The sequence below is a fragment of the Eutrigla gurnardus genome (assembly GCF_963514095.1).
Source record: "Eutrigla gurnardus genome assembly, chromosome: 7".
In the NCBI taxonomy this organism is placed as follows: domain Eukaryota; kingdom Metazoa; phylum Chordata; class Actinopteri; order Perciformes; family Triglidae; genus Eutrigla; species Eutrigla gurnardus.
In genome coordinates, this window is record NC_139921.1 from 20,068,549 (window position 1) to 20,095,148 (window position 26,600).

Sequence of the window (26,600 nt, forward strand, 5' to 3'; positions counted from 1 at the left end):
TAGAACTATATTTTGGTGGATATAACATTTTTTAAATTTATATGGGGTTGTTTGGACAGAGACGGTTTTGGAATTTTAAATAAGGTGTCTACAACTAGCTCATTACATTGTCTATATGCGCATTTTGAGGGAATCCTGTTATGAATTATTATATTTAAGAATCTACCAAGTAACCCACAGTAAGCTGATTCTTAATGCCGTGTAAAGCATACTGGATCCCAATAAAGGACTGCCTCATCTGACATATTCATTCTGATTTTCCATAATTCATGTGTTTTTTGTCCAGTATTATAGAAGTGTACAAATTAGCATTAAGAATTTTGAACTGATGTCAAAACTGAGACAAAGGAATTGTTCTGTATAAAACTTTATACATATAAAAAAAAATGTTTCACTTGTCTTCCCTTCGACTTCGGTCTTGGCTCAGCTGCCAAAATGCATTCGGTTCTTTACGCACTCTGAATAACTGAGTCAAGATCCACTTGTTTTGACAGTCTTCTAAATCACATCATAATATGCATAATTGCATGGCGCGTATTGTTTTCTGAGGCTCACTTGAGCGAATGATGAGCATATTATCAATAGCTAATCTGTGTGCACGAGGAAAGAGAAATTTGGAATCATTCTGACAGACATGTGAAGGTGTTGCAGAAGGAAGAAAACAGTACTCTTTGTTTTTGATGTGATAAAGAAGACATTTTTAATCTTGTATGTACAGTATGTACAAAGTGCACTTCTTGGACATTCAATAAAACCAAGGTTCAGTGCAGAACAACCGTTAGAAGATATACTATATCTATTATGAAGCGACACCTTCCATAAACGCACTTAGCTGGAATCCCAACGAAAAAGGTTCGGAAGCGTCGGTGACCAGAAAGAAGAAAAACACACGAGTGATCACATTTAAAGTCAACACAAAACTAGAAATGTCTTCCTGCGTTCACAGAGCACTCCCATCATGAAACCACTGATCGTTGCTGTACCTTCTCATTCACTTTTATAGCCATGAACTGTGAATTCTTTGATGAAAACAAACAAATTAAAGACACGCCTTAATCTGATTCTAATATATTCTAATAGTTTGGACACAATACAACATTTTTAATTGGGTGTCTGGTACAAAGATTTTTAATTCCATTTTTGTGTCTAATGATGCCAAAACTGTGTATTACCATCGTCATTAAACAAAATCCTAGATTGCTTTCAATGAGACATTATAAACCTGGGGAATATGAGGGTGATATTTTTGGAAGGCAACTGAGGATTTCTTTTGATTTTCTTTGATTGTGTCAAACCCCTCGGAAAATACTCCCACAGATCTCTCGTGCCGTTTCTCGCCTGAAACACGGGGAACCCTTTTCAACTTTTGTCGTTACTGTGTGGTAGAAGGTTTGAGATTGAGATTTAAGACTTCAAAGAAAGTAAACGTTCTTCGTGTATTGTATATGTTTCCAATGTTTCCTTCACCTTCTGACATCAAGGATTTAGTCATCCAACATAACCAGTCTATTGCAAAATAACTAACGAACATAATGTAAAATCATGAATGAAACTATTTGTAGGCGGAATGAGAAAGAGAAATTGTATGTGCTGAAACTTAAAAAAATAATAACCATTGCAGAGTATTTGTTTCCTTTTCGTTGGCTTCAACAGCCAGACAACAGTTTCCCTTTAAAAAGAATAAACAGCTCGTAGCAGAAAAAACTAAGGGGGACGGGAACACACACATCGGCTCCATAAATTAAATCAAATCCAGTAAAAAATCTCCTGTCTCCCTGCAAAACAACAAATGGTCTGTTGTCTCAGCAGCTCTCTCTGATCTGAGAGGGAGTGAAGGAGGTAGAGACTGTTACCTGCAACAAAGTGGAGTCCTCACTGACAAAACCAGCATCAGTTTACGTCCAACTCCAAATTTGTGATGAGGCCGACTCCCTCCCTGGTTTCTTGTAGCCATTTGGTTCATTTCCCTCCTCCTCTGACCTCCAGACGGCCAAACCTCCCTTCCCTCACTCTCTCTTTATTTCCCCGTTTCTCTCAGATGATTTCCAGAACGTCACAGGGCACAAAACCTCTCTTCTTTCCACTCGCCACTCGGATGAAGCCGCTGCGCTCTCCATCACTGCTCACACAGATCTGAGGCAAAAAAATAAATAAAAAAAGACATGTTAATTAGTTCAGTCAAACAAAAACATTTGACCTTTATTTCAATATATATGAGTGATATAGGCACGGACGGCGAGATTCCGTGATATAGGCACGGACGGCGAGGTTCCGTGATAGGTGAAGTCTTGACGTTAATGCTGAAATGTCATCGTACATATTCAGGACATATTCATAGATAGATAATCTGTATACTGGACTATTGCCCAGCTGGAGTGTAGATAATTGCTTCATTATTTACAGTCAATTTAAGGTGATGATGATGATGCTGTAGTTGCAATCACGCCTGTTAATAATATTATGAGACGATTATGAGACGAGTATTGTAACCCAAAATGGATGCGTGGTGTTCTGAGGAATAAAACAACAACAACAAAAAAAGCTCAAATGTTCCTTTCTTTCCAACACACTCACTGCATGCTCGCTCCATGTACTCGCCAAAATCCTCCCCTGGGTTTATGTGACGGGAAAAGAAAGGCAGCGGATCACAGACTCTTGGAGAGCATTGTGGGAAAAAAGGGGACTTGATCTAAGTACAACCGTTATACCAAAATTCCTAACCTCATCTAACGGTTATAGTAATAATCGAATGGTAATTCCCAAGAAGGGTGTTCTTTTCAGTGAATAGGTTTAGATATCGCTCTAATGCTAGGGTGCCATCATGAATTAGACAAAGGTGTAGTGTGGAAGTTTTAATGTCCAAGGTCATATCTTCTCCAGCCCACGACGACAAGGACGTTCATGTGAAGAAGCCTGCTATGTTTGGTCTAAATTAACCCTCCAGGCGTTTTGTCTTTGTGACTCTAAACGCCATGCAATTAACCTCAACAACAATCCTATCATTATTGTCTGGTGAATTGCTTTTTTCCTCCAAAAAGTCACTTAGAAAACTAGCCTTGTTATTAACTTGGTTGTCAGGGATTTTCAGGTTTAACTGGCAGGTTTTTGAAAGACTTTTATTCACAATTAATGGACTAATTCAAACGCTTTATCAGCATCACCCTCATAAGGTTTGGACAGTACCTGTCCCTCCTTCACGGTGATCTGGCCTTGTTCCTTACAGCCAATGAATGTCCTGTTACACCTGAACACTTGGTCCTCAATCCGCAGCTGATGAGCAAAGGCTGCTGGGAAGAAACCGATCCTGTCCTCAATTACCCCCTAAAAAAAGAAATAAGAAAACATGAACCAAGTGATTGGACTTCTGTTGGTTACAGCGCATGTATTCAGTTTGAATTTGGATCTATACATGGTTCTGTATGCAGTATCAGGGTTAAAGTATCCACTGTTCAAGGAGCAAACAGGCCAGATGTCTTTGTTTATCTCCAGCCTGTAGAGAACAGCAACAGAGTTAAAATGCGTGATGAGTTTCTTTATGGTCTGGTGACAGCCGGCTGCCTCTGCACAGACACATTTTGGCCCTTTTGTCTCTCTAATTTATACGTCATGCAGTCGTGTCCTGAAGCAGCCTGTTGCCTCGGCCCTATAATTTACAGCCAGACCTCCTGTTATTTATCCATCCAATTCTTGTGTGGGCATTTTTTGTGGGCCATGTGGAAAACACACACATTATACATAAACTAGACAATAACAAACCTGAAACATTATCTTAGGTGTAATATGTTGGTTTCGTACCTACCTTCCACCAGTCTTCATTGGAGTCGTCAGCCAATAAGATTCTGTCTCCCGCTCTGAAATATAGAGCAAAGCAAAGGAGGAATCAGTCAAAAAGGGTTTCTCTTCTTATCTGCATTTAATCTGTGTACATTTTAACAGAGTCCCTCGACAAAGCAGGTCATAATGACCCACCTTAGCCTGGTGCTTTAGTTGTACATGTCTACAAATTTGAAATACATATCCAACAATGGATCAATGCTCATTTAAACTGGTGAATTGTTGAGGATGTTGACTTTTTACCTGGGACTTGTTAGCTTTAGCCTTTTATCATAAAATCATGTTTTTTCATGAAACATAAAGCCTGCTCCAATTTATTTCAATCTGAGACTGTTGACCCGTTATTGCGAATGTTGAGGTGACTCTACCACTGTTATCATTGTACTGCATATGTGTCTGTAGCCACGGTAACCAAGGGGGGCAGGGCATAACGAAGGATGAATGAGGCAACACCTAAAAGTTGCTGTAGGTATTATCGACAATGCGAAGAGTTTCACCTCTTCACTTGATCTCTATAGAGGCCCTCTTAGCTCTGTAGTCAAGCAGACGAGACAGTGTTTGCTTGTTTTATGATTGGATGTACTTTAATCTGGTTTGCTGTGAGTAATTCTTTTTTGTCCAGGAAAAAACATGAATCATTTTACCCCCATCGCTCCATGTAGCATAATTACTAGCATCTGTTTAAAAGCTGTCGGCAAGATTTCTCCAATAAAAATCAGGACGAGCACAGTTGAGCCAAATGTTGGTTTACGCAATTTCCCTGTTTTCTTCCTCTTGTGGTTCAGTTATAACACCAAGTGTCATTTGCTTAGTAAGGCTTCTCACCATGACTCAGAAAACACTGTTTACTGGAGGTGAGAAACAGCACAGTACCCGGCGATGTAAAAACATCCTCTCTGTGTACTGTGCCTTTAACTCAAGATTATTGTTTTTGAAAAATGGGAACCATGAATGTGAGAAATAAGGGTTGGTGAAATCACAGTCCATTAAATAACAAAAAGGAAGAGTGGGTTTTATAATTCTGTATTCTAATGCAGATCTCATCATCATTACAATCACCACATAGTCGAAGGTAATCATGTAATCAGAGCATTATCTAACCCTATCTCTCGCAATTTGGTTCCCTTATGTGTTTTGTTTTTTTAGATTGGTCATCCATTTAACCATCTGAATGAAAAAAATCAGAGACCTCGCTATGCTTTCCCCCCCAAAAAACAATGGGCAACATAAAGGGCATAGAGTGCCCCGGGACCATGGATTTAGGGCACACATGGGGATAAAACACAAGCTATCCACCATGTAGAGACCAACAAAAGACCCAACTCACTGGACAATTTCCCATTGCAATGCTGAGACAGGTTAAGAAATTGACTGCGTTTATCAAACCCTTATCTCTTTGTGAGGAAACACTTGAAGAGGTAAAACGTAATGCCAATCGGTGGATGCAAGCAAACAGGATCACCCTGAAAGAACATTATGATCGTGTAATCGCAAAGGGCAGCCAAGATCTCCCTCCTTATGAGCCACTAGTGCCGGAGAAGGCAATTGCATATGGAAAGGCAAGATACAAATATAGACTATTACGAGTTTGACCTCGCTGGTGAGAGTGGAGTCTACCACTATACGCAAGGGGGCAGGGTCGGAGCCATGCTTTGACCCTGCGAGGAGGGCCAGGGAATGGCCAGAGCTGGGCGCTGCGGCGGGGAGACCTGGTGGCCCACAGTTGGATCCTGCTCCCCAGGCAAACCTTGCCATACTGTGCATTAAGCACCAGCCCCCGGCTTTACACCTTCTGCCTCTTTTCCTAACCCTAACCATTCGTCTACCTCTTCTAACAGAACTGGAGATTCAAATTTGGCCAGAATTTTCCCCATCACCATACGTCAGTCCAAATTGCTTTCCTGGGGCCCAAATACACCATCTAAAAGCAGACATTACAAAGTTGGATAGGCCTACTTGCCACAACCCAACAAGTGGTACTGTCGGTTGGCTTGAACAGTTGTCTGAGAAAAGTCTTCATACCACTAATTTAGTCCTCCAGTAGACTTCCAGATGTCTTTAATTACTGAATCATTTTGAATACACCACGGTTTCAGTTCAGGAAATGTTTATCGACCCATCTGGATGGGAACCCGAATGGGATTCGGTCCTTGAATCAATACAGAATTTGATTAGTCCTATCCTAAGAGGGCTGGAAAATATTCAGAACAAAAACAGAAATTCTTCTCCAATGAATAGTTGAACCACTATTTGTGCTTTTGGGAATGCAGCTCCACCCATTCTGCATACAACTCACATGTGTTCTGAGGTTTTTACCTTAACTGAAATTAATCACAAACCTGATTTTCTCACTTAAAATGAAAACTGAACCTTTTAAATTATTATTTTATGTGTCAGCACTGTATTGATTACTGTTGACAGCGAAACCCCCGGGGAGAAAAACATTGTTGTAGGCTTTCATAGGAGAATTCATTAGAAACAAAGCTTGGTGAACTTCCTGCCAGGTAGCAGGTATCAGAGGACAGAGAGTCCCAGAGAAGGAATCAATCAATGCATTTTAAATGAGTTAATTACATTTTTCTTGAGCAAAGACAAGACGTGTCCGTGTGTGTGGGAGTGCAGGAGAAAGATGCAGATAAAAGGTGCACTCTCATATTCCTAAATCCTTGCAGAACTTCGGTGAGCAAATGGATACTTAGGCTGAAGGACTGCTCATGATGAATAGAGCCTATTTTAAAGTCCCTATCAATCACTGTTAACGAACAGGACACAATCTGTAAAAAGAAAAAGCCTTTAGTGGGGCAAGATGAGGGTTGCCATAATAACTAATATACCAAATCGCATTCTTTTAGAACATTTTAAAATGCATTTGGTAATTTTAAAATTTAGATTCTGAAATCAAACTGCACATCTCTCAACAGCCTAAAACACTTAAGCGATTGAGCCTCAGTGACGATGCAACAGATGTTTTCAATTATTTGCCAAAAGCAAAACTCAATGTGAGACATCATTTATTAGGGTGCGTTCAGAAGTGCATTCTTGAATGTTTACACCCAGAGCAGCAGCAGCTTTTTGCCAACAACAACAACAACAGTCCATAGTGCAAACTAAGCGTTTACAACATGCACTCTATGCTAGATGGTTAGCCTCCCCGCTAGGCGTCTATTCACACCAGATTTATTAAATAGCCTAAATTATCTTATTTTAAAGTGTTGCCATAGACTACAATCAGGTGTTACATTCTTCTACAAGTGTAAACCAGGTTCAAACAAACTGTGTATAGCTCCTTTTTGGAATTTCACCAAATGTATTTGTGTAATTCAACATTTGACGGAACAAATTGAACATCTCATCATTTTTCCCCCAAAAAAGATTCAAAAATATCATAGCCCTCTTAGCCATGGGTACGCTGTGTATGCCTCATGGGAGCTACTGTATAAATGGACTTTCCAAAGACTCTCAGGATAAATCTTTGAAGACATGAGATTGACTGATATTAATAGACCATTATGACACACATAGGGACTATGTGGGACACAATTATCTGGCCAACGAAAAATTAATCTTTTAGGACCATTACCTTCAGTGAGGGAGTTAATTACGGTAGTTCCTCTTGTAGATCTATTCTTGTATACTTTTACTCCTAGTCTAGGCATAAAAAATATGAATGGATATTGACGAGGAGCAGACAGCTCATCTTATGTCCCGATATATAAATCATAAGCAATGAGTGTCATTGTGGGACACGAACCTCATATCCAGGTCATGGCTGTCTTGGGGAGTGAAGCTGAACAAGGCCACATAGGTGTTGAGTTTGAGGTCATCTTCCTGTAGTTGCATCTGCTCCAACTAAACACACACACAGAAACACACGAACACACCGATTTAGCTTCGAAGACGCCTCAGGAAAAAAGGAAAGCATGGCTGACAAGTTAAACAAAGCCCGTAGTCACACACAAAACAACACCATTTCCTCGCAGTCGTATCTTAAAATAGTCTGTTGGCATTCACGTGGACGGGAGAAACCCTTGTTTACGGAACACTGACAGACCTGGGAGCTGATTAAATTGTTCTACAATCTGTTCCTTTTTTTTTTTAAATCCACCATCAACATGAGTGGGAGGAGCGGGAACAGGTTTTCAACGCTCAGGAAGTTAAAACAGAACGAGGTTGTGGGCGGAGAGGAAGTTGTCAGAGAAATGGAAGCACAATCAACCGGGAGATGCAACACCAATCTGGCGTTTTTCACACCAGCTCGTATAACCGGTGGGTGGTTTCTTGTTTAATCATCGATACCTCAATTCTGAAGCCTGCCTGCTTTGTCCCTGAAATGCCTCCAAGGGATAACTCGTACCTGCATAACGCCTGAAGGGAGCTATGAGGATGACACACTAATTTTGCCATTTTTTTGTTGTTGTTGTTGTGGTGCTGTATAGTTAACGAAGAGAAGTGTTTCTGGTCTTTTATGGCTCTCTGGGCATCATCCGTGCGGACTGGAAATGTGGCTGATGGATGAGTTAACAGCAGCCACAAGGCAAACTGCCTCCGTGGCCTCGAGGTGAAAATAACATCGAGCGGTGGCAATCTCATACAGCTAACTAAAAGCTACCCGCTGGCCTTGAGAGGCTCATAATGCCGTGGGACCCAGAACCTGAATGAAAGTCAGGCAGGTTGAGATAACAACATCCTTTATAACCGATTTATTGGAAAAGGAGGCCGTATTTAATGTGGTGGAAAAATATTTAAAAAAGGAAATGGAAGAACAGTGTGCAACTCCTTTAAATCTCCAGAATTTTGGCCACTTAGGGGTAACAAAACAGTCTCAACGCTCCATTATGTACACTAAAAAGTCACTACACAGTTTTTTCATTCATTGTTTAACAGAAATATTATATAAGTGCAACTTTAAGGGGTCATTTCAGAAATCTTTATTCCAGCTACAGTCGTTTGGTTGATGGAAGTCACCCATTTACCACTTCTGGCAACCACCAAAGCACCAGAAGTGTGTTTGGATAAACAGAAAAGGCCTCATAAACACACAAAAGTGCCACCAACAAAAATTAAACTTCCCCCCCAAAACAAAGAATCCCACCAAAAAGAAATCAAGGCGTGAGCCAGACTGTTTTACTGTCAATTGATCCTGGGTGTAGCTTAACACTAAACCTGAAAAGAGTGAGCAGATGGGGATCCTGCGTGTTACTGCGTGTGTTGTGTGCGTTCGCCTCATCTCAAATTGGAAGCTCCTTCTGTGGTGAAGTAGCCAGGTTGTTTTTTTTTTTTTACGTTTTTTTGCTGCTCATTACCCCACAGAGCCTCCATCTGTCCGTCCGCCAGCCTGAGCTAATGGACCTGTCAGCTGACAGACAAACAGCCTGTTGCCAGCTGTGCTCAGTCCAGCATGATAACACAGCACATTGCACTTGACGTCTCTTCCCCCGAAAGCTAGATTGCATTGCATGGAAAGGTGTGTGAGTGCGTGTGCTTTTGCCTTGTATGGTTATTTGTTCATTTTTGTGTTTGTCCAAGTATCCATGGTCTTTTTCCACTGTTGACAATGATGATAAATATGTTAAACTAAAAGTAAACAGAATAGATGGCTGCACAAAGAAAATGTGTACAAAGAACATTGATACTAAAAGCACGTCTTCCCCGAAACCCTATCACACAAGATGGAAAGGAAAAAGAGCCGTTTGAAAGTTTGCCCATGAAATATTCATCATTACTCTGCAAGGGGTGCCAAGATAGTCACAGAGGTTTATCACCTTTTTTCCCCCTCTATGTGAATTTTGCACCATCAGCACAGCATCTACGCTGTTGAGACTAAAAAGAGACGCATAGACCCCAGAGCCGCAGATCCAAACATGACGTAAGGTCAAGGCTTCTCTCTATCAGCGCAGGCCAGTAGTCGTGTCAGCCCGGGTATGATTTGTTGCAGCAGGAAGAGAAGTTTTCCCTCAGAGTCCTGGGAAATTCAGCAGTGCCGATGGAGGCAAGGGGGCAAAGTGCAGCGTGCTTAATGAAGGCAGAACGGACTGGCTGGGTATCAGTTCTCAGAGAGACCACAAAGAGTTCAGCCACTGGTCAGTGGACAAAGTCTGTTCTCAGAGGTTTTTCACCATGAAAATAACTCACCGCCACCAATGACAAGACAGTTTAAGATTGCCATTCCTCTAAAATAGTATTCGATACGTTCAGTTTACTTTTTCTTCTAAATATTCAAATCATTTCCTGCAAGAACAAGATAATATCGCCAGATTAAGGAAGCAAAGATAACTTGAAATCATCTGATTTAGTTATGAGTCCTTTCGATTCCATTCGGTCTGATTTGTTGACATTATTAAAATGCAGGTATGTTAGAAGAAAAGTACTGTTACTAGTCATTTAAACGCACTCGTGTATGTAAACAACATATGTTTCTTACCAGCAAATGGTCAGGTCTACTCTCTGGTTGGAGGTAATGCTCCGTCCCGTTCTCAATGGCTGTGAAAACTGCGCAGAGAAAAACAGAAAAAAAAATAAGATTAATAACAAGATTAATATCTAAAGCCCCATTTACAGCCTCTTAAATCTACGATGTTAACAATATCTTTGCTACTTTTAGAACCTTGCCAGAAAAGTGGCAAATATTAGACATTTTAATGACTGCAAAATCAGAAGGGCAAATTTCATAGGAATTAACTGGTGAAATGTCTTGTGTGCAACTGGAAACATTAGCCTGTTGGTACTAAATCAGAAGTGTCACCAAAAACCTCCTTATTTATTTATTCTTATGTAAATTCTCTGTTCTTTTCTACTTATTCTGTCCTTTGTTTTGTCAAAAGACAACTTGAGCAGCAAGTGTTAGGGAGAGAGGGTCAAACCAGTCTCCTCACAGCCCTGTGCTCGTGGGAAAGCATCCGTGCACAAAGAGTGGAAATGAACCATTTAGCATGTTCCCAAAATGCAGCTGCAACTTATTAATTAATTCCAATGGTGGAAGAAGTCCTAAGATCATTTACTGAAGTAAACGTACTGACACCACAATAAAAGAACAGTAGGAGTACAGTCTCTCTCGTGGCGAGAGCAACAGCTGTGTGTCACTACATGGCTGTAATCCAGATGTACACAGTGTACCGCAAACGCATACTCACCATCATCGCTGTGCTTTCTCGACAGCTCCTGCCTACTGCTGTGGGCCACCACTTCCTCTGGAACCTTATCCAAGTCGCTGGTCTGCCGAGATCGTTCCGGGATGATTTGAGAGCAGATAGAGGAGATGAAACAGATGAGATCGATAGAGAGATGGATGGACTTAGTTCCGTTACTGAGCGGAAAATTAGCTCAAATGCGATCCACTTTCACAGTCTAACCAGCTGTTTATGGGGGGAAATTGGAGTGGAGAAAACATGTTGTTTCTAAATCCGCATTTGGAAACTATTATCACAACCCCCGTTGAGATCACTTTGTCTGTGTGAGCCTCCGCTGACACACGCCCCGTTCACTAACAGCTGCACGGGACAGGATGGCCCAACAGCTTTCAGATGTCATCATACGGAGGCGTGCGTCCAGACTGCATACACAGTTTTAGATTACATTGAAAGTGATAAGCTATGAAAAACAGATTTCCTTGTGTATGTACACGGAGATAGAAAAGGAGGCTGGAGAGTGTAGCCGGACAGTACAATCGGGTCCATCTTCAGAGCTGTAACATGAGCGTTTGCACTGACATCTCCCTTCATCACTGCCTGGAGCAGACTGCCTTTATTGGTAGTGTTTACAGCCCTGCGGTAGCAATATCTATTTAGGCCATCAGCTACATTATGGCTGTTGCAGCGGGGCAAAATATAACACGCATAATGCATTAACCGAATAGTGATAAGCTGTATTATAGTTTAAAAGAAACGGATAGTTTTTAGTGTTGACAGGGTAAAAACACACACATTATCCTTTTCTTACCGAGTTTCTGTGCGGAGACTCAGAACCGCTGGCCCTTTTGGCCTTTTGTGCCAGCGACGTCCCAAATCTCAAAGCCTCGTACACAGGGTCCACCTTGTTGCCACAGGCTTTAGAAAAGAATGAAGACATGATAACATCTGATGGTAAACAAACGTTAAGCTTTTAGGATGTGGTGATTTACAATACTATAAAAAATCTGGCAAGTTAGCCTTATTAAACAGCCCAAGAGGGAAAAAAGGGGGCTCTGGAAGAGTGTGGTAGAGTGTTCGCTTTAGAGCGTGCCATCTCGCATGGAAGTGACATTTTTAAGGAGATTTTTAAGCTGCTCACCGATGGGCATGACTTCTTTGATGCAGCCGTACTGTTCTTGTATCAGCAATGGAGAGCTGTAATACCGCCGAAAGCCTTTTGGCTGAAAGACAGAAGGAGAAAAGAAAGAGAAGTGACATTAGAGACAAATCAATATGCATCACAGCGACCTGACAATGAAATACTGCACATAATTCTGTTTAATCTGACGCTTCTAAGCACAGCTGACGGAGATGAAGATCTGTGGATGTCAGACATCGCAGTTAGAATGAATCACAACTGCCATATTTCACACTGACGACTGAGTAGACTCAACCATGTCCCATAAATACCTGAAATATTAATATATATGCAGAAATATACATTTAAATATGGTAGTCAAACAGTCTAATGTGCAGTGCTGTGTGCGACACATTTGCACATTTACACATTTAAGGACATTTGTTTACATCATAGATTTGAATGTGAGGATCATTATTTGAGTTGCAAAGGAGTGCTTCCTTTCTGTTTGTTTACATTCCATGTATTCAAGTGGCAGGTGGTGAAATCTGGATTGCTAATCAGTCGTGATGAATTAATTATTTGACACTTCTGATGAGTAGACAGCTAAAATAAGGAGCCCTGAATTCTCCTCGAAAACTGAGACGTCAGAATTTCAGGGGCAAACTCGTTAAGGAATCCAGTTCATTAAGTTCAAAACAAAAGATATGACTCGCTGTTGCCGTCAGCGACTTTGTTTAGTACACTGATGTTGTGAGAGTAGTGATTGTAGTTTTGGGGGGAATTCTGGGAAAAAGTCATGGTGGCTTTTCTTAAAGGTCTTCAATTCACAATAAGCACATTTATATTCATCAAAGCCATTGGCGAGGACAGACTCCAATTAAATCATTTATTCATGCACGTATGTTTCAGGCAGCAGCGAGTAATGTTACAACCATGCACAGGAAAGTGGCACAATAAAACCCAGTGTTGTCAGTTTGAACACTAAGGAAAGGTAACCGAAACATCTGTGCATGAATAAATCATTTAATTAGAAAATGTCCATTTATATATCCATTCCTATTCGTCTGCCACGGTTATGTCCATAATGTCTTTGTTATCTAGTGAATCAAATCACTTTTAACAATATACACAAACAACAGCATTGTACTTAGAGCTGCAAAATTGGAACGGTGTGTTTCCCCATTCCCTATCTTACTGCTGTTTGATTTCACAGATATGTCACAGAAAAAGCTGTTAAATATTGGGAGAGAACGTGCATATGGCGATTATTTTCTGTGATCTTGTCTATCAAATGCTAAATCATCTTACGTAGTATTTACTGGGCACCAAGGGAACACATCTGAATGAGGGTGTGGCTGCAATCTGAACTGATAAGTAACTGGAGTTGTCAAGACTGAATCTAAAAAAAACAACTATATAGTGAATAGTCAGCTGTGATTATATACAGCCTATATTTGACTGTATAAATAAAAAGAGCACTTTATATTTACAGAGTTTCTGAAAAACACTAATATCATTCACTGATTTTTGCTAAAAGCTGTGACGTAATGTTACGTAACCAAATAGCAGAACCTTAAAGGCAAATATGTTTCTATGAACTCATTGTCACTGTGTCAGCGAGTGCAGAAACCTAATGAAGAAATGGCGATTCGCTGGTTTTTTTTATGGTTTACAAAGATTCGGAGAATGAGGTAACTTCATTTCATTGCTCAAGGGTTCTCAAGCCAAGAGAAACAAGCATGGCTGCAGAAGTGTCCAAGTTTAGAGTAAGTTGAATTTAGAGCTGTACTCCACTGGGGAAACTTCCCTTTTTTATGCTTGACCTCTCGGCCTCATTTTCCACTCCTGAGAGTCGATCATGTCCTCAAGCCTCATCCCTTAAGCATCTAGTGGAAAGATGTCGATGGGGATAGAAGGGCGAGCCCGTACTGTTGGCATTACTTCCATATCATTTCCATATGTCATCTATGCACTTTATTCCTGCTGATTAACACAACTTTCCTCAACTAATTCCAGCAAAACGTTCTAAATATTGTTGCCAAAAAAATCCTGTGTGGAACAAGGTAAAGTAGATTACACATAATGTGACCCGGCAGTGTTCTCGCTCTCTTCAGCGTGGGATGTGTGCGAATGACTAAAATGTCCCATCTCAGCCCTGACTGTCAGTTTGCTGGACTGCCATGGAAGTAAAAGCCATTTTCTTGGCGACGGCTTACGCTGGCGTAACTGAGCGCGCCCCAGTAAAAACACTCAGCCTTCCCCCAACGGACCAACTCCAAAACCGACGGGTCTCATTATCATGCAGGTTCACATACAACGAGGGATGCTTGTGAATCTCACGATATCTCGATGATCATCATCCTAAAATGAGGCAAATTCAAAGAAAGTGTTGCTGGGAGGTAAAATGTATTGATGATGGCAACACTTGATCTTAGTCAATGCACCTGGCCTGCCCCTCCCCCACACTCACCTGCTCCTCATCAACTCATCAGCCCCTCACTATATGTAGCGGGCCGTTCCCTCAGTTCCCTGCCAGATTGTCTTGTGTGTTAACCTAGTGCTTGTCCTTTTTTTTTGGCTGGCTCTCCACTTTTAACAAGAAAACCAGTTTATTTCAAGGTTGACCAAAGTTTTCCATTGAGGTTTTGGAAAAGGGTAATAAGCATAAGGCTTTCCACAACGTATCCTTCTAACCAAGTAGTTGCTCACTGATCAACTTTCCAATTTTTGAGTTCTCACCATCTCGTTGCCTCTGCTAGTGAGGGAAAAGCTTAATTACTGATGCGATAATTATTCAAAATCATATTTTACTCCCCCTCATTTCACCACCAACCAAGGCTTGACTTGCATATTAAAAAAAAAAAGAGACATCGCGGACGAGGCCATGAACTGCTAAACACATCATAACACTGTTACGCGTGACATCTTCAGTGGCGGGTTATGAAGTGGCTTTGGGGTGATTGTATTGACCCTGGTTTAATGGTTTATGTTGACAGCAGCACGGCAGAACTTAACAGGGGTGAGGAGGGGGTCAGAATTTTTCTAAATACTGAGCTGCATTGCCATTATCTAACACGCAGACAGAGTGATGATATAACAATGATGTGGACGATGACGAGGCTGGATGGTTGTCACAGATGTCCTCGCACATAAAGTGTGATTCCTGAATAGGTACATTCTGGTGGGAAAACGGTCAGGGAGCCAAATCTAATATGTCTGTTTTGGTTTCTGTACTAATGAGACCAATTATAAGCTGAGTCAACCAAAATGTTGACAGCAAAGAGACGACTGTACCGTCTATACATGGCCATATATTGAGGGGAGGTTGGGACCCCCCCACCTTTTAAAAAAGTCACTTGGACCCCCCCACATTTTCCATTAAAATATTAGTGCATGACGGGTCTAATTTGTCCAGCACTCTTTTCACTGCGTCACGATCAAATTTGTTCCTCTTTATCAGTAAGAGAATACCCACAGCAATAGGAACCCTGGTGTTTTCCTGGTTTCCTACAGACACACACACTGGCTAAAGACTGGTGTGTTCAGAAGGGTTGAATTAGGTCAGGGTTGGGGTTAGTTTTGGGTTTAGGGTTTGGGTTTAGGGTTGGGGTTAGGTAGGGTTGTTGTTAGGTTTTGGGTTAGGTTCAGGGTTGTGGTTAGGGTTCGGGTTGGGGTTAGGGTTTTGTTCAATCTGATTGGCTCAGCCTGACCCTCGGCCGGGTCACTGACTTCCCTTTGAAGTTACACAGAAACTTGATAGTGCTTTCATTTCTAGGAACAAGAGACGTTAGATACAGAAGAGACATCTTCTAAAAACTTGTTAGAATGCATCAGAATGTGGGAAATTGCATCAACTTAATTCCAAAATTTTTTGGGGGAGGATCCCCAGAACCCCCACCTAAACTGGACCCACCACATATCAAATGCTGCTGATGCTCCTGTGTCTATATCATGTTTTGGTGTTTGTATTATTAGCACCATGCACCTTACCAGTTTGCCCATGCAGCGCTGCTGTCCGACTCCATTCTCACATTTGTGGTGGAGGCTCATCTTGCAGGCTTTGCAGCGGAGGCCGTGCTTTGCCGTGTTTCCCGCCAGGAACACCACATGCTTGGCTGTTGTACCTGTTAAACACAGAAAAAAAGACAAAAGGTTGAGTCCCTGGTGAATTAAGTTCCGACCCATCAGGAGCTGAACTCAAATGGTGTCCCGAAAATGAGCAAATTGCACGCAAAAAAAGGCAGCGGAAACTGAAAATATTGCTCAGAATGCTGTCTCAATCATTAATTCACTGTCTTTACACACTCACTCCCAGCACAGAGTTGCTGGAGTCTTTCCCAGCATGCACTGGGGGATAACTATGAAGTGACATGTCGAACATTTTAACACGGACAACATTTTTGCAAACGTTACACATGATTTCTGCAAAACCCATTTGAACCAAACAATCCAGCCAGCACGACCTCCAACATGAGAACCCATTTCACCCTCACTTGTTAATATGTGACTCACGGTTACTGGAATAAAATGAAGATTAATCTGATTTATTTGTGATGCAAAAGTTATGCAAGACTGCAACAGCAAACATTCGTGTGCATTCGTGCACAGAGGTGTGTGTGAATGATTTACACATGAATACGGCCAGAGAGGGAGAGATGAAAACAAAAATGAGGTCGATACTCTTCAGGGTGGAGATGTGAGATTGTAAAGAGAAAGGTGTTCGCAGAGAATAAAAGCTCACATGGCAACAACAACAGATTGCATTCATGCGGTTGTTATTGTTGATCACTGGGTGTCTTGTGTGACACAAAGAAATGCAACAAAAGGACAAAATGTGAATGGGCAGTAGATTATGCATGAATGTGCAGCAAGTGCGTAGTACTGCCGTATTTGGGGAGTGATGTCACTGAAGGGGGAATCGACTTTCACAGTGATCACTAGATCTAACTGGTAAATTGCAACTATTCTTTAAAAGTTCAGGTTCCTTAGCATCACAGACCGTATTCGTCAAAGAAAGGAATCCAGAAAATTGGGCTGGAGAAAAAAAAAATTATATAGCATTTCAAAGTCTAGCATGCACATAATGTGTAAAATGTCCATGGGAGCTACAGCATAGTGTATAATGTGGAATTATTTCCTTTTCAAGAGGATAAACTGATGATACAGCCTCACAAAAGATCTCATCTCTTAACCATTATAACGTTAAACATAACGAGACAAAAACCCACCGCTTGCAGCGGTTTCATTTGAAAGTAATTCCACATTAACCAGAGAGGACGGTGTCAACAAAGTCCCAGTGCTCTTATTTGTTATAGCAGCTATGCACCCCCCCCCCCCCCCCCCAGCTCATTATTGATCAATCAATGAGCATGAGCCCTGCCCTCACCCACGCTCTGCATGCATGCGTGTGAAAATACGGACGTGCAAAGGATTCATCGATCTCCATCAGTAGGCTTTGAGAGAGAAAATATGTTTCATTACTGAAAGACTGTCGCGTAGTTGTGTCTATTTTCTAATTCTGTTGCTCGAGATTACGGTATGTTAAGTTTAGCGAGCAGAGGGAACAAAGTAAATGATCCCCCCCGAACACGACGGCAAACACAAGACGCCGTGTAGTCACGGTACAAAGCGCTTCGTGTAGTTTACTTAGCCAACAAGGGGACAATCTCTGCTTGCTCTCCATGTGCTGTAATGTGAAACTGGTGTCACGGCTATGTGGAGTAGCAGTGACAGGAGCTCAGTAATGGGCGGAAAGCTGAATCTGGACTCCCCATTTGAAGCTCTTGGGTTGCTTGGCGGAGCCTGACTGCCACAGAGCTGGCAGAGTTAGTTAACCTGAGACGGAAACAGAGAGAAATATGATCCCGCGGCCGTTGGAGCTCTCGTCGGGCAGCCGCAGATCGCCACGACAACAACCACACGAGGAGGAGGCAATCAGCATGACCTGCGTGGAGTTTTCGGTCTCTCTAAACCAGGTCAGCTGAGGATGTTTCGTGAAGACTTCACACTACATACGTGGACATCGACGCCTTTTTAAAACACCCTGACTCGAGTTATTCTCCATCTCTCTGAACACACAAGGGCAGGAAGCTAATGAAGCCCTTTTCAAGGAGTTGTTGATTGGCTTGTCTGAGCTGACTCACTCCCAACACGGAGGAATAATGAGTCGCCTCCGTGTTAAATGCAAACAGCTAAGAAGGGTTAAAACCACTGTTTCAGCAGGCTGATACAAGAAACGGGCATTGGCCACTTCCTTCAGTAATGTGGCTGGTTAATGACGTGTGTGTGTGTGTGTGTGTTTAGATGTTTTTTTCTTGCAGGCTCAGAGACGAGGGCGTTACATTTGTGAGGAAAGCGAGTGATGGTACAGCTCTCTCTCTGGCATTTGGTCTTTCTTGGCGACGCTGCCTTTAAAGCCCATTCTTCATTTATACAGCAGTAAAGGACAAGACTCCTGCCAGATTTTCCATACCGTCTTCATCTTGCCTCTAATTTTTGTTCCCACAGTCTTTCTCCCACCATATCCAACTCCTTCTCCCTCCGGTATCGGTCTCACGTTGCACACGTCTCCTTACAATAGCCACACATTGATCCACTAAGCCACGGTTCTTACTTCACGCCTCCTGATTTCCTGTGCAAATAACCTTCAACGTGACAAAAACCCCTCCACCCCCCTGTTCTCCGAAGCTCCCCCCAAAAACACTGACCTGAGCTGCAGTCTTTGGTTTATTTGCAGTCTTTAATTAGTTTCTGCCACAGCCGTTTGACTTATTTATTTATTTTCTACCACTGAAAAACACATCTGGAGAATTAAGGAAATGAGGCCTTAAAATGTGTACTACATTGTTCCAGGTGGAGTGTGGATGTGTTTTTGTGTCCATCTGAGGGGCTTTTCAAGCGTACAGATGTAACATCAGGAAATTACGAGTTTACAACCATGCTAGCAGCTCTGTGAGACTCTACTTAGAGCTGCATGCTCCATTTTCACAATGACAACAAGGTGATGTTTTGCAAATGTTACATTTCTGCATTATCAATCCACATATATCCCTCAAAGAGTACGTTTTTATTGTGCACACTATAATCCTATAAGCTCTTTGTGTGGAATTTGTCACCTAAAAGCTATGGATATTTATTTCTGTCCAACGAATTACATTTCAGCCACGAGTAACGCTCCCGTTCACAAGTGTAGGCATTCATTTAATAAGCCATTTGCTGCAAGGAGCTGCAATCAATATCTCGGCATCCGCCTGCACTCCATCACAGCATTTTTATGTACCAGTGAAACTAATGCACTGAGTCTCACAACAAGGACACTTGCTTTTTTAATGGACAAAAGCCGCACGCTGCCTATAGAAAGAAGAGTAAAGAGAAAAGCAGGGGTGAAACATAATAGCAGGCTAGAGTAACCTCGGAATAAATATAGGAAAATGTGGTGAAATGTGCCCACTTAATGCACTTCTTAGTTAAGCTGCAACAACACTCTTGACGTCTTCTTCTCAGAGACTCTGCCCACTCACACATGTGTTTGCAATTACTCTGACTTCCACTTGAACATTGAAGTTGGATGGAAGTGTGCTCAACCCCATAACCAAATAACAACGATGACGGCGTGGAAGTCGCACCCTAACAGGTGCAACAACACGAACAGAAGAGTGAGGAGAAGTCAGTAAGACGGTCCTCGGAAGAGATCTTATCGGGTAATCTTACGTGGAAGGACTGTGGCTGCGTAGTGGCTTTACCTTTCTTCTTCCAGCCTGAAAGATAGAGAGTTTAAACTTGCTTTGACTTGATCTATTTCTCCTAAAAAGGAGTCCCCTCTCATTTGTCTCTTGTCACAAAACGGACTGATCTTAATCAGTTGTTTTGTAGCTTAAAACATTGTTTTTACTATTCTGTTCAACTGAGCATAGTGTATATAATCTCTGGTATACAAGAGGTTTTAAAACACAAAAGGAACGCCTACAGAAAAATGCTTATTGCTCTATTAATTATTTACTAATCTCGTTCTGCTCTCCCTTCTAGTCAATCTAGTAAACCTAATGAATGAGCGAGAGAGCACTATAATATACAGACATTCTATTATGGATGACGCATTTAATTCAAACAGGCTTTCATACAGTATAATAAAGCATCCTCATCTTGGAAGAAGGTGGGTGTTTAATGTTTCCGTCAGCCTTTTGCAATATTAGCATATAGTTATTAATCTACGGATAAGTAATGTGAAGGGAATTTAATAACCTTTTGACTTAAACAGTGGCATTGATTATGAGATTGATCTTGGAAATTGATTTAAAAGTTTTCCATATCTTTGGGAAGATGCGACAAGTGTGCACATGAAAAACAAATTTTAATCAAATCAAATTGAGAGAACCAACAGAAATGTGTATTCTGTTTGCCGTGCACTCATTTTTATTCAACCATATCCAACTTTTGGCAATGTAATAAAACACTTGTTTACAATGACTATTTTAACTCCATAAACTCATAGCAATTTTTAATGAATGGCCATTATGATGTATTAATCAGAATATGTTTTTACGATCAATTTCAGTTCCCTTCACTACAACTATGTCTCTTCCTCTCTCTCTCTCTCTTCTGTGTGCTGTGCACACACACACACACACACACACACACACACACACACACACACACACACACACACACACACACACACACACACACACACGCACACACACACACACACACACTGACCACTGTGTTCTCATTAAAGCAGGACGAATGAAGAGGAGGGCAGCATCTATTTGGACCAGAGGGCTCAGCCCCTATATGACAGGGCAAGCCAGACCTGCCATCATACTTTCATTATCAACAGACCACCAGAGGCCCATTCAAGGCTTCGGCCACTGGACTCGCCTCGCTGCTCACGCCACATAAAAACAACAACAATGGTCGTAAATGTGTAGAATTATGTTCCTGGTGGGATGACTATAGTCTGCTGGGCTTGTTAGTGCCCTCCGTCCTAACGTAACATGAAGAATGTTCAGCTTGGATGTAAAAGCATTTATCACAAGAAACTAATTATTGTAGTCTTGTAGTCACATGTCGGGGAGGTCAAAGGTGGGACACACAGATACCCGTAATAACAAGTTTCATTAAACCAGCATAAACTGATTTCTTTGGCCACTTGGGAGCAGCGGAAATCAGCTGTAAGTGCCACGGTGACATATTATCTACTTGGAAGTTTAGCAAATCTGGTACTTATTTAAACATCCAGCAGATAATGAGAAGTGAAATATACATCCATTAGGTTCACCAGCTAGTCATTAACTCTGTCTGCTGGATAGGTAGATACTTTTTGGCTGCCAACAAATGCCTGGAAGCTGAGAGGATGTTTCTAAATTCTTTCAATAATGCAAGAAGGAGAAATCAAAGAGATTTTGCAAGCTGCTACAGCATTGGTGTTACTCTACCGCGCAGCCCGTGTGCATGTAGTGTATACATGCAGTCTTTTATGTGCTACCAAATGTGATAACAGGAGCTCGCTGAGCAGATGGTACGGGGAGTCCGTGTCATTATCGCCTGCAGAGGACCCGAGATATAAAGACTTAGCGGCCCCTCAGTACTGATGGTTAACAAGGAGGGCAGAACCGGAACATCTGGCGAGGGGAGACCGGGTAGGAGAGCCGGCGCTGTCGTCGGCTATCCGACACCGCAGCAGACAGATGGAGGCACCTGGCTCAGCGCGCGGAAGACAGGAGGACGTACTTTGGTCGCATCAGCGGGTCAAGTTGGATGCATATTCATTGCTCTCTGATTTTTATTCTGATGATAATAAAGTTGTATTAATAATGAAGGTCTCATTATGAAAAGGTTATTCTCAATATCGTGATTGCAAAGTTCATTCGATGATGTGCAGCATATAAAGTATATATTTTATATATTTTTTTTTACCTTGTTTTCTCCTATGATCATTGTGCTTTGTTTGATCTTCTGATCACACTAATGAATGAGGGAGGCACGGCAACCGTACCTACGATCATGTGGTTGCAGACGTCACAGAACGTGGGCTTCTTGAAGATGTGCTCCATGAAGCAGTGTCCCGCCGAGTCCACCTGCAGGGGGTTGCGTGACTGGGAGCGCGACGTGGGGGGAGGGGCGCTGGGGATGGCCGGAGGCACGGGAGGGATGGGGAGGTTGGTGGCGTGCGGCGGGGCCATGCCGATGTTGCAGAGGTGGCCCGTGCTGCTGCTCACGTCCGACAGCAGCTCCGTCTTGTTGTCGCTGCTCGTTCGGAAGAAGTTGTCGGCGCTCTTGCTGCGGATGCTCTTGGTCTTGAAGGACAAGGAGCGCTTGAGTCTCTGCAGCTGAAAGAGAGGGAGAGAAAAGTTAAAGGAAAATATGGACTGAGGGAGAGGAAAATTAATGAGGGGAGAATAACAGGAGAGAGAAGAATTCAGTACAACTGAGTAAATCAAGTAAATCAATTCCGGCTACAACCTCAATAAATTACAAAAATAGTCTTGCAAGCCTTCGGGCAAATGTCTCGGTATCTGATGGCCGATAAAAGACCATTATAAGGAGCAACTTATCACGCGCAATGGAAACCCTCTGAGGCTCCTACCTGGAATGTAATGTAATTTCCTGGTTGGAGCAATGCATCGCATCAACACTATTTCTCACACGCTGTGCTGCCATTTCTGGCTGCAGCCTCTATCAATCTCCTTAGGTTTTTTTTACAGTAATGCTATTCATAACACTCCACGCTGACAACTCCTCATTTAACCTCTCAGTGTGCACTTCCTCCTCTGTGAAATTCTTGTTTCAAACACGCAATAGAGAATTTTTAAGCTACTGTGTGTGATTTTTTATGGTTCTGGTTTCTGATTGCTGAGTGGCTGCAGGTCTGCTATTGGAGAAATGGATTATGTTTGAAATGATTAATGGGTAGGGAAGGACTCATTACATCTTATAATGGATGTATAATGTTTTTTTTCTGCTGGGTGGAAAAAGATTGATCCGTCCGCTTCTAAGTTTGTTGCAAAGTATTTATGCACACGAGGATACAGCTATGAGACGAGGTGACTTAAATTAGAATACAACGAAGGGCAAAAAACATGCAGCTCTTATCAGTGCGGCTTTGGGATGGTGAAGATCAATCAATTCTATGGGTCACTCTGGAAACAATCAATTTGGACCCTTTCTCTGCCATTACCACCCACGCACGGGGAAGCACAGCAGACATGAACACGCAGCACACATATATACGCTACTGCAACCTCTTGTCGTTCTTCACTTGCATGAATTTTACACACCCTGAAAAGAAAAAAAGGTAGTAACAATAACATCAATGCGGTTAGTTTTAGGACATCTGCATGTGTCCTCATTTACCAAGGATGTGGTGGTAAAAGTCAACATACTGCACATCTTTCCTGTAAGGTGGTTTCCTATATTTCTTAAATATAAAACAACAACAACCGTAATAAGTAAAGATCTCTCTTAATCAGCAAAGTGCAATGTGTGCATGCATCAAGGAGCTCATGCTGTGTTTGAGGCACCAAATCTAGAGCTGTGCTCATGAAGCAGGTAGGGTTAATGCGGTAAGGGGGGGGGCGGCATAAGTTTATATAACAAATAACTGTAAATAAATACATTCAATGATGCAGCCTTTAAACAAAGAGTGTCCTCGTGAAAAAATGGGTGATGGTGGATGAAACGCTGTCACTAAGGGGATCTATCTTAAACACAAAACAACCTTCATCTTTATGTACATGCAGGTATGCTGTTGTTTTTTATGATGGGCTAAAATCAGCAGTACGCTACAGTTTACACAAGAGTGGAGGCTCACCTTGCGCTTGTGATGTTCAGGCCTCACAGTATTCTTAAAGGAGGAATAAAAACACAAACACAGCTTCACTCAGCGGTAGAAAAAAAAAAAAAAAGCGTGGAACTCGTTCTACTCTGTAAGGTTGATTAAAACATTTCCATAACCACTTTTTGCCTGTCTTTCCGGTGGTGTTCTACTACTAACTACACGAGATACTGGAAGGGAGTGTGGTGGTTTGGCAGAGGCTTTATGTGAAATGTCAGCCAGAACACTCTTTAAATACCCGGTGACCAGATGTGCCAAAGTAAGACCTCGCATGCACAAGCTTTTAAAAGGCACAATGCAAAGATCAAGACGTCTCTGTGATCCCGGCGGAAGCTTGCGCTGTTCCTCTGAAGTTCTGAATAGAAAATAATAAAAGAGGAAGTATGAGTCCCATATGTCGTGTATATGATGCTTTGGGGACAGGAGAGGAGAGCTGATGCCAACAACGAGCATGCTGACTAGTCCGATATTTTCCTGCTAATTGTAGTAGTCTGGGCCACATGTGACCTACATAGATGGCAAAACGCCTGCGGCAGCTGTGGATCTCTAACGCACGGACTCAGCCACAAGTGGAAAGTATAATCCCATACGGCACTTATTTATTAATATACACGTATTAACACCTTCATATTGTGAACCTGTTTCAGGCATATCCAGGGCTTTAAATAGCGTAACCTCAGTGCATCTAAAGGTTGTTTTCTTATATAGTACAATATAATGAGGTTATTCTAATGGTATTTTGAGGAGGCCTGTGACTCCTAACAGCACTTTAGACGTGTTTTCTGTCCTATTTTAAAAAAAAAGCTTACAACACCTGACTCCCACTGCCTCTCCACACCTGAACTGTCAAATCCCTCAATGTTGTATTCATATTTCCTGTCTTTTCCACTTGTATTTTATTTTATTTTACTTGTGTATTATGTGTATGTATTCGTCCAGTATCTAATGTTAAAGTGTCTTTAAGGACCTAAAAGCACTATATAGATCATATGAATTATTATTATTATTTGTACAGCTGTCATTGGGATGGTATCCTCTGTCTGGTTGATCAGTCTGAATGAAGCTGCTCCCTATGAGTCGATGTAATCGTCATGATAAAGTTTGTTTGCCCTGCTCTAGTAAGAGTTGTTGGACTGAAACTATAGATAACAGGACGGTCCTACCTTGGTTTCCTGCTGGTTGGCGTTCGCCGACGGGGACTTGGGTGTCTCATCCTGGTCCTGTTCGACCTCTTTGCTCCCACTTTCGTCCTGAATCATGTTGGCCGGTGGGATCATCCTCTTGTTTGGGGGGGATCTCAAAAAAAAAAAAAAAAAAAAAAAAAAACAGTTGCTCTGTAGGCGAGAGTTTGTTTTCTCAACAAGCTGTTTACATAGTTTCCATTCCTCTATAGTCGCCGTGACCCGAGGATAAGAGGAGCGGGACTTGCTGCTGCTGCCGAAGGGAGAGATCCGAGTTTTATCCACCGACGGGAAAAGATGAGAAACAATGTTTGGTCTCCGAAAGTAAAGCTTTCCGCAGCAACAGTCGAAAGTCCAATTTGGCTTGAAAAGCGTTCCGTCCTTCTCAGTGAAAGCTCTCGCGTTTATCGTGTCGTCGCGCGTAAATGTTGCCAAGACGTCTCCCGGTCCACGCTGCGCGTCGCGCGCCACACCGCCAGTACCGCGATGGGCGGAGAGCTGCGAGCAAGAGAGGAAGGATGGAGGAGGAGGAGGAGGAGGAGGAGGAGGAGACAAGAATCTGTCCTGTCAAATCCAGATGGAAGACACACTCAGAGAAATGTGATCATTAAATCACGTAATAAGTAATAATTAAGCCAAAGTATGTTTTTTTTATTTTTTTTTATTTCCAGGTCAAATCCACTTAATTCTATAACATTTTGTGGAAGTTAGTCATCTTGCTTGTTTAGTCTGACTCACTCTGAGAGGATGCTCCCCAAAAGACAAAATAATCACTTACTTAATAATTAGATACGTCAATGTGTTCTTAAATACTGCTTGTTTTCTTGCCCTTCAGTAGAATAGAAGATTAGTTTCCTGTTTGTGAGCTAACTTTAGCCTTATCTAAATGGGAAGCTACAGAGGGGTCATCCTTTTGTTTACTAATTTCTTTGACATTTTCCTCCCCGACAAAAGTTCTCAGCACATTCCAGCCTATATTCTTCTTATTCAATTGATAAATGTCGAGGCTACCTGTTGAAAACCACTTATCTGAGAGAATGCACTCAAGGGGCAGCCAAGAAAACAATGACACTGTCATGCATATTAACACATCAACAAACCGTTGTTTAGGAAATCAACAACATTATGACACTTCAGCTTTTGCAGTGAAATATGAGGCGTCTCATCCACTTCAGATGGGATAGGTGTGATGCCGCTATAGTGATACATCACACTGCCTCCTGCAGGCTCCCCTGTGATGTGATGTCCTTGAAGCTGTATTGCGCGAGGAAGGAGGCAGGCGCCAGACTGCAGCCTCCTCGCTCTGACAGGAATGCAAACACCAACACAGTCCAAAGCAGCAGGTCTACATATCCTGCCCGGTTTCTGCTCGAAATCGGAAGGGAATCCCTCCTCGAAAATGTTGCTGCATCGCCTGAAGGTGGAATAATGTAAAGAATGATCACTTGAGAAGGTGTGAATCAGGTGTCATTACTCCACAGTTGACAGGTTTGGGGTATCGCTGC

The 26,600-nt window shown here is 42.1% G+C and overlaps 1 protein-coding gene across 3 annotated transcripts; it reads right to left on the bottom strand.

The window, feature by feature from the left end:
- Positions 1 to 688: 688 nt before the first annotated feature.
- Positions 689 to 25,581, bottom strand: stac (SH3 and cysteine rich domain). Of its 3 annotated transcripts, none has more exons than XM_084013181.1 (12): positions 25,078 to 25,581; positions 23,891 to 23,923; positions 22,076 to 22,409; positions 16,072 to 16,205; positions 12,100 to 12,181; positions 11,770 to 11,906; positions 10,965 to 11,046; positions 10,256 to 10,323; positions 7,586 to 7,683; positions 3,800 to 3,851; positions 3,184 to 3,321; positions 689 to 2,133 (listed from the first exon to the last, which is right to left on the bottom strand). In XM_084013181.1, exons 1-12 carry the CDS (start codon positions 25,189 to 25,191, stop codon positions 2,035 to 2,037), a joined length of 1,371 nt encoding a protein of 456 aa, XP_083869307.1. In that variant the 5' UTR covers positions 25,192 to 25,581; the 3' UTR covers positions 689 to 2,034. The 3 variants fall into 3 exon arrangements, with proteins under 3 accessions (XP_083869307.1, XP_083869308.1, XP_083869309.1); XM_084013182.1 differs by having other exon boundaries at positions 11,770 to 11,876; positions 25,078 to 25,579; XM_084013183.1 differs by lacking the exon at positions 23,891 to 23,923 and having other exon boundaries at positions 25,078 to 25,580.
- Positions 25,582 to 26,600: the final 1,019 nt, after the last annotated feature.

Coding starts and splice junctions, on each gene's coding strand:
- stac (XM_084013181.1), bottom strand. CDS start 25,191: ATGATCCCACCGGCCAACATGATTCAGGACGAAAGTGGGAGCAAAGAG. Junction 10,324..10,964: donor GAGAAAGCACAGCGATGATG/GTGAGTATGCGT, acceptor TTCTCTGCGCAG/TTTTCACAGCCATTGAGAAC. Junction 3,852..7,585: donor AGCCATGACCTGGATATGAG/GTTCGTGTCCCA, acceptor TCTATATTTCAG/AGCGGGAGACAGAATCTTAT.